General features: G+C 40.5%; 1 protein-coding gene across 6 annotated transcripts in view; it reads right to left on the bottom strand.

Moving 5' to 3' along the window:
- Positions 1 to 12,114, bottom strand: part of ZFAND6 (zinc finger AN1-type containing 6) — a 65,609-nt gene that overhangs the window by 20,213 nt on the left and 33,282 nt on the right. For 5 of the 6 annotated variants that reach the window (XM_044980360.1, XM_044980365.1, XM_044980366.1 and 2 more), the window contains exon 2: positions 2,066 to 2,236. In XM_044980360.1, coding sequence (XP_044836295.1) covers positions 2,066 to 2,219 — 154 coding nt within the window. In that variant the 5' untranslated portion in view covers positions 2,220 to 2,236. Of the gene's footprint in view, positions 1 to 2,065; positions 2,237 to 6,536; positions 6,606 to 12,114 lie in introns of all 6 variants that reach the window. The other variant, XM_044980364.1, reaches the window with a different exon arrangement.

Genomic DNA, 12,114 nt, shown 5'->3' with positions numbered 1-12,114 from the left:
GTATTGTAATTACTTACATTAATTATGTCTGGTCACATTTGCCCACTTCCCACCCTTGTCCACCGAAAGCCCACACTGCACATATTTCAAAAAAGCAGCATTAAACAAAGGAAAGCATGACTGTTTTAAATTACTCAAAAGCTTCTATGAATAACTGGTATTTCAACTTCACATTTTTGTAAGAGACCAATACCACGGAAGATATTTTAGAATATTTGGGACCAGTATCCAACTGCTCCTGTATGCCCAGACATGTTTCATCCAGCTATCATTTTACTTAACCCATTTCACTATGGATCCACCACTGCACTTTTGGCAATGCATCAGGCAATAACATGCCATTGAACTGAATGGAATGTTAGGGCCTACATGAAATGACACATTTAGTAGCTTTCTACATGGTCTACTTCCAGTCAACAAGTAGTTAAAAGTACATAAGATGACATGGCTTAAAGCCAAGAAACTATACAAGTATCTCTGTGAAGATATTGTACTGTGTCTATATCCAAAGAAGTCTGTAACAGACTGCCTGTACTAGAACGTAAATTTCTTCATTTGTTTATTCAATTGTAAAGAGAGACTTAGGCCATGGGAACACTATGGACGGAATCTCTGTGTTGACCCAACTTATTATTGAGCCAACTGGCAAGTAGCTCATTGAGTCATACTACCAGAAACACTGCCTCCAGGATCACTTAGTGTAGTGAATCACGACACCTCCAGTGAAAGAGGTACAATTCTTGCCACACAAGGTAGGATGTATTTTCACTGTCTGGCCAATAGAAATAATTTTGAAATGGAAGAACCACCTTCTTTAAGGCCAAGTACTATAGGATCTCCTGGGTTTTGTAAAACAAAACAAACAAAAAACCCACAAAAAGCCACACACAGAAACAAGCAACACACACTCCTACAAGAGGGAACATACAGCAACATAAAATTGCAGTAACATACAAAGATTCCATTGAAATACTCTTAGAACAGGTCCACACCTAGGGGCCCAGATCCTAGAGTCATGGGCTATCAGAACCAGAGCTTTCCATTTAAATTAATCTCTTGCCCTGGTGGTTGTGAAAAAGCTTAAAAATGTGACCTCAATGTAATCCATACTGTGAGGTTTACCAGAGTCTGCACACAGTTTCCAGCAGAAGGAGAAGCTGCCATTAGTCACGAAAAAAGTCTGGCCCCACATTCACCACAAGAACAGGCCAGGGTTTAGCTACACCATGAAAGACCACCATATCATGGGGCTAGTGGGACCCTGCTGCTGCTTTCACCACTGCTTGGAATGAGAGGCACAATACTAATGGTTCAGAGGGGAAAGAGTCTCCTAGCTCCTCTAGGCAGCTGAAGGTGAGGAAGGAGAGGCCCCTAGTTGTAACTGCTGCCCATTCCAAGTGGTCAGGGGACGAAGGACCTCTGCTGCTGACCTGGAGCAGGGCCAAAGTGCAGGAAGCCCACATGAAGTGTACCTCAAGCTTTGCGTTGTCCTAATCCAGGTGAGGATAAAGACTGCTATGGCAACCTTTCTAAAAACAATGCTTCCTGAGTTGTGTTTGAAGCGTCAATCTTAATATTGCACCAATGATTTCCAGAATTTAATATTTAGATTTTGTTCTAAATATTTTTCATCTGCCCCAGACAGGTTGTTCTCTGTAGAGTCGGTAATTCCTGATAAATCTTCTCTGAAGAGAATTTCTTGCATTTTTATAGTGATATTGGACACCTAGTGCTTATTATATCTTGCCAGAAATAAATGCAAGGCACAAAAATATAAACTACAATTACACTTATAAAAAGATTATCCACAGTATGTTTATTTCATTTTAAAGTGGATTAAAAAAAATTCTGTAACACAGTAGAGACTTTTTGGCAGCAGTACAGTGGATTGCCCCTTCTCATTTTTGTGTTATCGGCTGCTGAAAAAAAAAAAAATCAAACCCCCACTTCCAAAAGGATGAGGCAGGGTCAGGAATAGAATCTCACTCTAATGTAGCACACAAGGTTTGCTCAAATGGGAATCAACATGTTAGATATTAATCTAATACTTATTAGTGTTACTTACCAGGAGGGCTAATTCTACCATTACTACTATTCTGCCTTTGAAGGTGTTCTTTATAGCAAATTGAACACATTCCATTTGTACGAGGGTTTCCATAAAATCCGCATCCAGTGGAACAAAGCATAGGCACTTGGCTATGGTTAGTTTCTTGAGCCATTTTCCTCTTCTGTAAACCTGAAATTCACATACACAGCCAATGATCTAGTGAACTCAGATGATTTTCACCTGTTGCATTTTAAAATACTAAGGTTCCTACTGCTTTGGCATCATCTATTCCAGGTACAAAAGTCTGCTTTAGAAAAAAGGATCTTTGGGTTAAATTCTCTACAATTGTTTCATGGAAATCAGTGTCTTTAAAAAACAAAACCACCACCAAATTTCAAGACCCTGGTTAAAAAATAAAACTGCAGAAGAATGAGCATCTTCCATTGACTTTGGTGGTAAAGACTGTACAGGACTGAGCCATTTTAAATTAATGTGCAGCAGGGTATAAATTTTCATAAGCATACAGGTTTTTTTTTTACTTTCATGTGGAGCATTCAGTAATTTATCACTTTCAGAGAGACTATATTAATTCCTAGACTACACCCTGAAAGCACATTTTTTGGAGCTTGTACTCATGACACTACTCAAACTCTTAAAGTATAAACTGAAGACTAAAGAAGGGAAATATTCCTGCTTACTTCACAACATTTAATCATCAACAGCAACTACAAAAATTGTCAGTATATTTCTCTGAATTTAGGAATCTGTTACATTATAAATTCATATTCAGAAGTTACCATTTTGGTCAGGACTAGCATTTGAACAGATACATTCCTCCATACCTCAACTCCAACAAGATTTTTGCATTTTTGGAATATTCTTTCATACAATTTAGATCATATGCGGTAGTCAATTTGGTAAGTGTTGCTTTGCAAGTTACCCTGTCTTTTATTTCTATTTCTCTCCTTATTAACAAGGAACATTTGTCTTGCAAGCTAAAAAGCTCAGATGGCCTTCTCTATCATGAACTTTTGTGACGAGTTTCCTTAGCAGTTCTCAAGTGACCCAACTCTAAGATCAGGCTATTGGAATCTATACCATAATACATGAATTCAATACAATCACTTTGTCTTCTTCACACTCAATCAAACCTCCAAAGCTGACCATAGTATATAGTTCAACATTAACCTATACTACAGTGTCAGTTTCAAATAGATCATATCAATGTGCCATTGGGGGGAGGGATAGCTCAGTGGTTTGAGCATTGTCCTGCTAAACCCAGGGTTGTGCGTTCAATCCTTGAGGAGACCATTTAGGGAACTGGGGTAAAAATCTGTCTGGAGTTTGGTCCTGCTTTGAGCAGGGGGTTGGACTAGATGATCTCCTAAGGTCCCTTCCAACCCTATGATTCTATGATCTCTATGATTACCTTAAAGAATACCAAGCTGACTGTAAAGTACAAAATACCACAGAATTGTTAAGCAAATCTGACATCTGCCTAAGCTTGGTCCATAAAATGTTCTCACTGTACAATTTGTTCAGCTAGAGAAGAAAGGAAATATACTCTTATAGCAGAGTCAGTCAAATTTATCTTTTAACGTCAGCTTCTTAAACATCTGACAAATGCTCAAATGTTTTCCCCTCATGGTCAAAGGTCTTAAAATACTGCCTCACAAATTTTAATGGTAGAAATTTCTAAACAACATCTTTCTTCTACAGCTTAGTTTTCATAAGTATATCAGTGCAGGGAAACTGCCCTTTCATTATGAGTATAAGTAATGTGAATCCGACCATCCGAATCTAAAGAGATATTTTAAATTAATATTTAAGAAGTTTACAGACCATTATTGTTTCTTCTAATATAGCACCTAGAGACCCCACTCAGCAAGATGCCCCTTGTGCAAGGCACTATACAAGCAAGCAACAGAGTTACTCTGTGCAATCAGGAGAATAAAAATCTGGGTTTGTGACAGGGCACAAATATGAAACAAACAGACATAGGTGGGGATGGAAGGATGTGGTAACAAAAAACAACAAATTTAGCATAAGCAGAAGTCTCAGATCACCACTTGCCTAGTCATTGCAATGGTCCATTCAAAATTTACACAATATACACAACCCCAAAAAGTGATATTGTTGCACACTGGAAGCTTGTCAAGACTTGACAGTTGAATTCAAGTAAGAATGATACAGTAGCTTTAGACCTATGGACATTTAGTGTACAGCAAATATTGGCTGTATGAAAGATAAATCCACGTTCCTAAGTTTTCCTCATCAGGGGCACAGCCAAACTATAAATAAGATGAACGGAGGATATGTCAGAGTGGATTTGAAGTGAGCAAGGCAATATAGTAAACATGAGATCGAAGGCCTGTTTCAGCAATCCTAGTCATTTTCCAAGCAAGGGAGTGTCAGTATATACTAATGATCTTACCATTAATAGCAGGTGCTTTGAAACTAGAGAACAAAGTCAATGATTTTTTCACCAGTTTGTCTATATAAAAGTGGCTATTTACTATAGGAGTATTACCAGTGCTCTAGAATGCATTGAAACTCTGTGTAGATACTAAAGAAGCAGAGGAAAACTTACAAGTTCAGATATATAAAGTCTCCAACATTTTTATCATGAGAAGGCTGCCTTACTTTTTGTATACAGTACAACCTCAGAGTTACGAACACCAGAGTTACGAACTGACCAGTCAACCACACACCTCATTTGGAACTGGAAATATACAATCAGGCAGCAGTAGAGACCAAAAAAAGCAAATACTGTACAGTACCACGTTAAACAAACTACTACAAAATAAAATAAAAGGAAAGTCGCATTTTCTTCTGCATAGTAAAGTTTCAAAGTTGTATTAAGTCAACATTCAGTTGTAAACTTTTGAAGAACCACAACATTTTGTTCAGTTACAAACAACCTCCATTCCCAAGATGTTCCTAACTCTGAGGTATCAACAGAGTGCAGGCTCTTGAGCCACAATGTCCGTAAAAGAGCCACATGCAGCTCATGAACCACAGTTTGGCCACCCCTAGACTACTGTATCAATTTTAAATAAAATGTTTCTTCACTGCAAAGAACTAAACATCTAAAAATGGTACTAATTGTCTTACTCAGAACCAGCTCAACAGTCTAAAGCAGAGATGGCCAAATTTACTGACCCTCTGAGCCGCATATGACAATCTTCAGAAGTTTGAGAGCAGGGCGCACCTGCTAGGAGTTGGGGCTTCAGGACTGCGGGAGGCACCTGCCGGGTCTTGGGGCTTCAGCCCCACTCCTGCTGAAACTCCAAGCCCTGGCAGGTGCACCCCATGGGGCTGAATCCCTGAGACCCCCTGGGAAGAAGCCCCACCCCACCACCCTGCTGCAAGGCAGAGGTCCCAAGCTCTCCCCACCCCAACTCTGGTAGGTGGAGAATGGGGGGAGGGGGATGGAGGACTCCGCGAGCCACAATGTCTGTAAAAGAGCCACATGCAGCTCTGTAGTGGGGTGGATTGGCCGCCCATAGACCTGGAGGGGGAGGAGCCCCTCATTGAACCCTGGTGGGTGGAGCCACGTCATGTTCAACCCTCCCGCTGGAAGTCAGTGGGCGGGACCAGAAGTACAAAAGGCCTGCAGGAGAACTTAGTTGAGAGACAGCTGCTGAAGGAGCCAAACGTCTCCTGTAAGCCCCCAAGATGGGAGGCTGTGCCAGACCCTGAGGGAGCTGAGGACTGGCCAGGACCATCAGAGCCATTTACAGAGGAGCTGCAAGTGCTGACAGAGGCCCTCTTCTCCAATGACCAGGACGACCTCTACAGAGCCAAGTACACCCTGCGGGGGAGTTGGGAAGTGGCCCAAGGGTAGCCGACCCATCTGGCTGCACTGACAGTGAGTGAGTCAGCATGTTGCTATCAGGATCCCCGCTGACTCAGTGGCGGACTGCTCTGCCACTGCTAGGGCCCTGGGCCGGGACACAGTGGAGTGGGTAGCAGTCTCCCCATCTCCTAGGCAAGAGGCCTGCACTTGTCGGCCCTCCACCAGAGCTAGGAAGCCCCACAGTTTGCTGCTCAGCCTGAGTGCAGGCCTGACCCCTCAGACTCTCTACTGCCCTGCCCCGACCAGGGGCTGGGGCTCCGTAACCGTTTGTTGTTCAGCCCTGATCACAGGCCCGAGCTCACATCTCCCATCGCCCCGCTGATTCCCCATGTCAGACAATCCCCGGAGACATAGTGGTGCGGACTGGCCGCCCACAGACCTGGAGGGGGAGGAGTCACTCCCCCAACAGAGTGCAGGCTCTTGAGCCACAATGTCCGTAAAAGAGCCACATGCAGCTCATGAACCACAGTTTGGCCACCCCTAGACTAAAATTTCATGCTTCATGTAACTAAAGATTGGGCTTATGCTTCATGTAACTAAAGATTGGGGATCATGATACCAGATAACTTTAAAAGTATTAAGTATGTGCATTTGGGCTTTTAGTTACTACCAGTCTCAAACACTCCATACCTGTCAGTGTTCATAGGCTTCACCCATCAATCAGTGGGATCAGTGACAGAGGCATTTAGTAGGATTAGTCTAAAAGGAGATTAAAAACCTGAGGTTTAAAGCAAACAAAAAACTCCACTTTTTACTGTCCCAGCATTCCTCCTCAGAACAGAGGTATGTCTCCTCGCCCCTATTCCTTATTTGTATACTTGTAAGTGTATACCATATGTGCAGCTATTACTGTATTACTATTATAAGATTTAGTGTAGCGAGGCTGCAGGTGCAGATCAGCTGACTCTGCTTAAGCACATACAAATCATGAACAGTTTTCCAGTTCCAAGCTTCAGGTGCCAAAGCAAGATTTGAGTTGCACAAGTGCTCCCTGTATATTTTATAGAGATTTTGGCCCCCACAACCACTAGGGTGGAGCAGACCACAAGAATGATATACTGGTGCCTCAACTACAGATAACAGAACTAAATACAATTTGTACCATGTTGATCAGTATACTACAGTATCTCTACTGGATCGGAGAATAAAGGAGAGAAAGCTTACATTAAACTACGTACCTGTTGTGTTAACAAAGACTATTGCCAGTACTTTTGTTAGAGCCTTCCATTTCAAATTTCACTTGGGGATGAAATCTGACTAGAATATCATTAAATGCAGACTTTACATAAATTAAGTAGCTAAACTATTCCCCCACCACCATAAGCACACTTAGACTGGTCCACTGTGGAACTGCTAATAGTAACCTTCTACCATTGCTAATGAAACAGGAAAAGAAACTGCAGATACATCCTTCCCCATTAAGCCACCCCAGTGGCTGAGGGTAGTACTTGTGCTGCTCACTCATACTGTACTCTCTCATCAGAAGCAAGGTTTGACAATCTGCATGATTAAATCGTTTTCACTTTATAGCACCTACAGGTATTACTATCTGGTAAGTCCTGAGGGTCTGAAAATCATTAAACACTAGTATTTTTCCATTAATGAGGGGGAGGGGTTGGGTGGGGAAACCACACTAGGAGACAAAGGATTCCACCATATGCAAAAACTATTTAAGGCAGGGGAGTGACATCATCGTGCTTCATTCTTCATTAACTCCCCGCCAAGAAAGAAGGCTGCTGGAAACACCTGAGAAACAGAGACTGAGCTTGTGGGGGGAGGGCTGAGCCCAGGCTAGAGAGGGTCTGGTCTGTGCAAGAAATATCTGGAGTTTTAAGCTGCAAGCCAGTGCAGCTCGTCTTCAAGAATCTCTGCAATCTGCCTAAAAACAACAGTTAGGGTGAGAATTTGTTACTTAAAAACAGTTTCTTTAGTATATTAAACTTAGATTGTGTATTTGTTTTATTTGCTAGGAAACCTGCTTTGATCTGTTTGCTATCCCTTATAATCACTTAAATTTATCTTTTGTAGTTAATAAATTTGCTTTTGTTTGGTCTATAACCAATTTGTGTAGAAATCCTACCTTGGGGCAGAAAGCTGTGTATATCCCTCTCCACACTGAGGGAGGGAGTGAATGTCATGAGCTTATGCTGTATAGTTCTCTGTGCAGTGCAAGATGCTATAATTTTGGGTTTCCACTCCAGAGGGGGGTGTGCACTTGAGTACTGAGCAGTTCCTTAGCTGAGCCTTCCCATGCAGAGCTGATCTCAGCGTCTGTGTGTATAGCTGCAGCTGGGTATGTCCCTACCAGTATGTGTGCTGGTTAAGTGCAGCCTGAAGCTAGAGGGAGGGCGTGGCTGGCTTGCCTCAGCAATACAGTGTAAAGGGAGCCCAGGCTGGTGGGTCAGGTGGGCTCAGTGGTACCACAGTCCCAGGCAGCACCCTGAAAAGGGGGTGGGGGAGAGAACCTGTCACATATACTTGTGCAGAATTTTCAAAAAGTGAAGGGGTGTTTAAAAAAAAAAGTGAGAGAAGGAAGCAAAAAGGATCTCTCATCTATAAACAGGATTTCTGTCTTATATATGTATAATATATATACACACACTATATGATAAGTGTATATATTACATTACAGTACATGTAATATGCATATTACACTATTTTCACTACAAGTACACATTATCCTGAGCAATATCACTGCCTTCAAGACATCTGAGCAACTGTACGCAGGACTTCTTTGACGACTGTAGAACAAAGTAATCTCTCTTGACCTAAACAGTCTATTGGATTTTCTCATCTAAGAAACATGGGAGTTATACGCGTAGTAGCTCTTTCCACTTTTTGTTGTAAGACATCATGGGAAGGAGCTACCTGTATGTAAAGTTGCTACATAAAACCCAGTCTTCTAGAGAAGGAGAAACTAAGTGGTCTAAGAGGCAACTGCCAAGTCTACCGAAGGCCAAGAACCTAATAATTGACAACCACATCATCTATTGAAAGAAAAAAATAAAGTAACAAGGGTCTGTGAAGGGGACCAGCCTAAAATGTTACTACTTTGACATTCAAGAGATGCAAACTCCTTTGCTTGAAACGGGAAAGAGAGCCCAAAGCTGGAAACAGTGACTACATACACAGAAGTCACAAATGCTGCAAGTTTAGACAAAACAGCTATATGAATTTATATCAGTCTCCACAAACAGGTTACCTCAGAAGTACTATATAGGCCCATGATTAACAGCAGGAGAGAACTTGTAAATATTAAAAAAAACCAAGAACACTTAATTTGGGGTTATCCCACAAAAGACAGCAATCAGGTTTTTTCCTTAGACCAATTCTAAACCCTGGTAAAATCAGAATTTCACGTACACTGAAAGAAACTTGGGCAAAGCCATGCTATTTAAGTGAAATACTAGATCAAGGTCTAGGATCTAAATATCTATCTTGTTAATTTTAATACAGGAAATATGGCAAATATGGAGATATGTAATTTAGTTCTTACAAATCAGCTAACTATATAGGTGGAGCGAGCCTGCTTTACGTAAGAAAGTTAAGACAAAATCAAAATAAATTTTGTAGAATTTAACGTTTAATCATGCTGGTTTAATATGTTTTAAACCTAGTTTCAGAGAAGTCAGTTTTCAATATCCAGGTTAGTAGGACAACATTTTAAAATATTTACTCACACAGTTGGGGAGGAACAAACAGCTTAACACGCTTCCTGACTTCCCTATCTCCAAAAACATCTACTTAAAGTACATTTTAAAATCTTGTTTATTCCAGTACTTTTCAGTTTTCTTCCTGTAACATTTAATGTAATTGATTTATAAATTTTTAAGGTAATGTTGAACCACTGAAGCAGAATATTGCCTTAGTTTGAATTATCACAATACCATTTCATGTTCCAAATTAATGCCCACAAACTATATAAAAATGTATTCTATTAAATCACTTTTTAATACGTCAGCTACCTGATATTCACTTATGATTTCATATCGCAAAGCCACTTTCTGGTGAAAGATGTGTTTCTTCAGTGTTTCATACATGTGGCCTTTCAGCTAAGATCAAAATTTATATCAGACCGATCCTAGTTGGAGCTCTGCAGAGGATGGAAAAGACAATCCTAACTGGTTTCCCTCCTAATCTCCAATTCCTGTAATTTTACTGGAATCTGAAAGTTAGCAACCAGCCAATGCAATAAAGTACTATTTTTTGATACAGTCCACATTTGGAGCCTCCCAAAAATCCAGCAACATAGTAAATCTCACCACACTGATCTGTTCATGGGGAGGGGAGGAGATGAATGGCTTACTTACCTGGTTCACAGTCACACTGCAAAAAGGAGGGAAGAACAGTAACAAGCGGGGAGGTAAGGATGAAAGTGGAAGGTCAGCAGGTAAAGAACAGGGTAGGGACAGTGGGTAGGAGGAGGGGGAAAGGATGCAAGTGATGGTTTACCTTTAATCTCACAATGCCAACAATGAGTGGGCACAGGACAGCAGGAGCAGGAAAGAGAAGAAAGATCAGCAATGATTATGTCTGACCTGGGCTAGCACACAAGTTACTATAATTAGTAGTATTACCATATAACACCTAGGATACCTAGTCATAGTAGATCACTGAGCTAGGCACTGTACCAACAGCTAACAAGATCACGCTCTCTGCCCCTACATTACTTACTACCATAATCTGACGTGCTCTTCAAAATTTGATTGCATCAGGACTTACTGAACATATATTTCATTACTACTCCTACACAAAATAATAATCTAAAGAAAGTTACAAGAAACAAATTCTCTATATCAATACCAAGAGAATCACTGATTATGAAGATTTAGCTTTCAGCAAATGTCTTTGCATACACTGCACCATGAATAGCTGTTACTTTGAAACAGTAATTAATACTTACAGCCACACTCAACGTTCACATAAAACAGATCAGCAAAAAATTGTTTTAAGAATCAAAGATCCTAGCTGTTGAAAATAAGGCACTTCAGGAACTCTGGTTCATCTCTTACTGCTAGAGCAAATTACATACAATGACCACTCAGAGGATAAGTGGTAAGCAAAAAATCACGTTTTGTACAAAATGTATTCACATCAAGCTGCATTGTACAAAATGAAGTGGTGGTTTCATAAAGTTTCCCTGCTCTCATCAAGCTGCTCTAGCATGACAGAGAAAATCCATTGAAAGATGTGTAAGTATTAGGAATATCAGCATTATAACACGTACACTCAGTTTTCTTGAATACTAAGAAATCACATTTTGTTTACACCAGAGATTTAACAGAAGCAGAGCATGAACAAAAAAGAGTTTCATCAAAATGTTAGAATTCCAGAAACTACACAGAGCTATTGGTTTTTACATAGTTTTTAGAGTACCACTTCTTTATACTGAAGCATCTGACATACCTGTTGCATTGCATAGGAGACCAAATGCCCCAGTCCAAAGATAAAATCTCAGAGTTCTTTCCCAGTTTGTACGTATTCAGTTCAGAGTAGTGAAATACAAATAAAAAAAATCACAAGATGTGTTTCAGATGTCTATCATAACATCATTAATGTATTTAAACTGTGCATATTTCTGGTTTCCAAGTTCTGCAAAGTTATTTCTGAAAAGTTGGGGCCCTAAAAATCTCAAATCACATTTTTCCAAGTCAGCTTGCCTTGTCCCACTGGTGGGAGATTTTATGAGAAAAAGGTAATAAAGACAAGGCCAAAGAGCCTACAGTGAACTTGTCAAAGCAGAGTTGGAGAAGTAATCTTAAAGCAAAACCAGGAAATGTGTAGTTTCCAGAAATGGCAAGAAAAATTGCTGTTTATCATTTGACTGAAGTCACAGTACCAATAGCAGCACACCTCTATTTTCCAATACTGAAGTACAGCATCAGTACTATACACAAGTCCTGACGAAGCCATAACATTGTGGCCCAAAGGTGAGTGCGCTAACCAGAATGTCATCAGGACACATTCAGAATTTAAGACTAAAGGGCACTGCTGTAACATTTTAAATTACTTTTACCCCTTCTATGACAGAGGAATGTTAAACTGCCGAGCCCTACTTATAGAGCTACAAATCATAGGAAAATAAGAGCTTTGTCGCTAGAGCTGGATTCAGGCTGACCTCCCCAAAACAGGAAATAAAAATGCAAAATCATGCCTATAGGTTAGACAAATAGCAAACAATCCTCAGAGTAGGCATGCTTATTTTGCA

This window comes from Mauremys mutica, chromosome 11 (assembly GCF_020497125.1).
Source record: "Mauremys mutica isolate MM-2020 ecotype Southern chromosome 11, ASM2049712v1, whole genome shotgun sequence".
Classification (NCBI taxonomy): domain Eukaryota; kingdom Metazoa; phylum Chordata; order Testudines; family Geoemydidae; genus Mauremys; species Mauremys mutica.
This window is presented reverse-complemented; position numbering and strand designations above follow the sequence as displayed.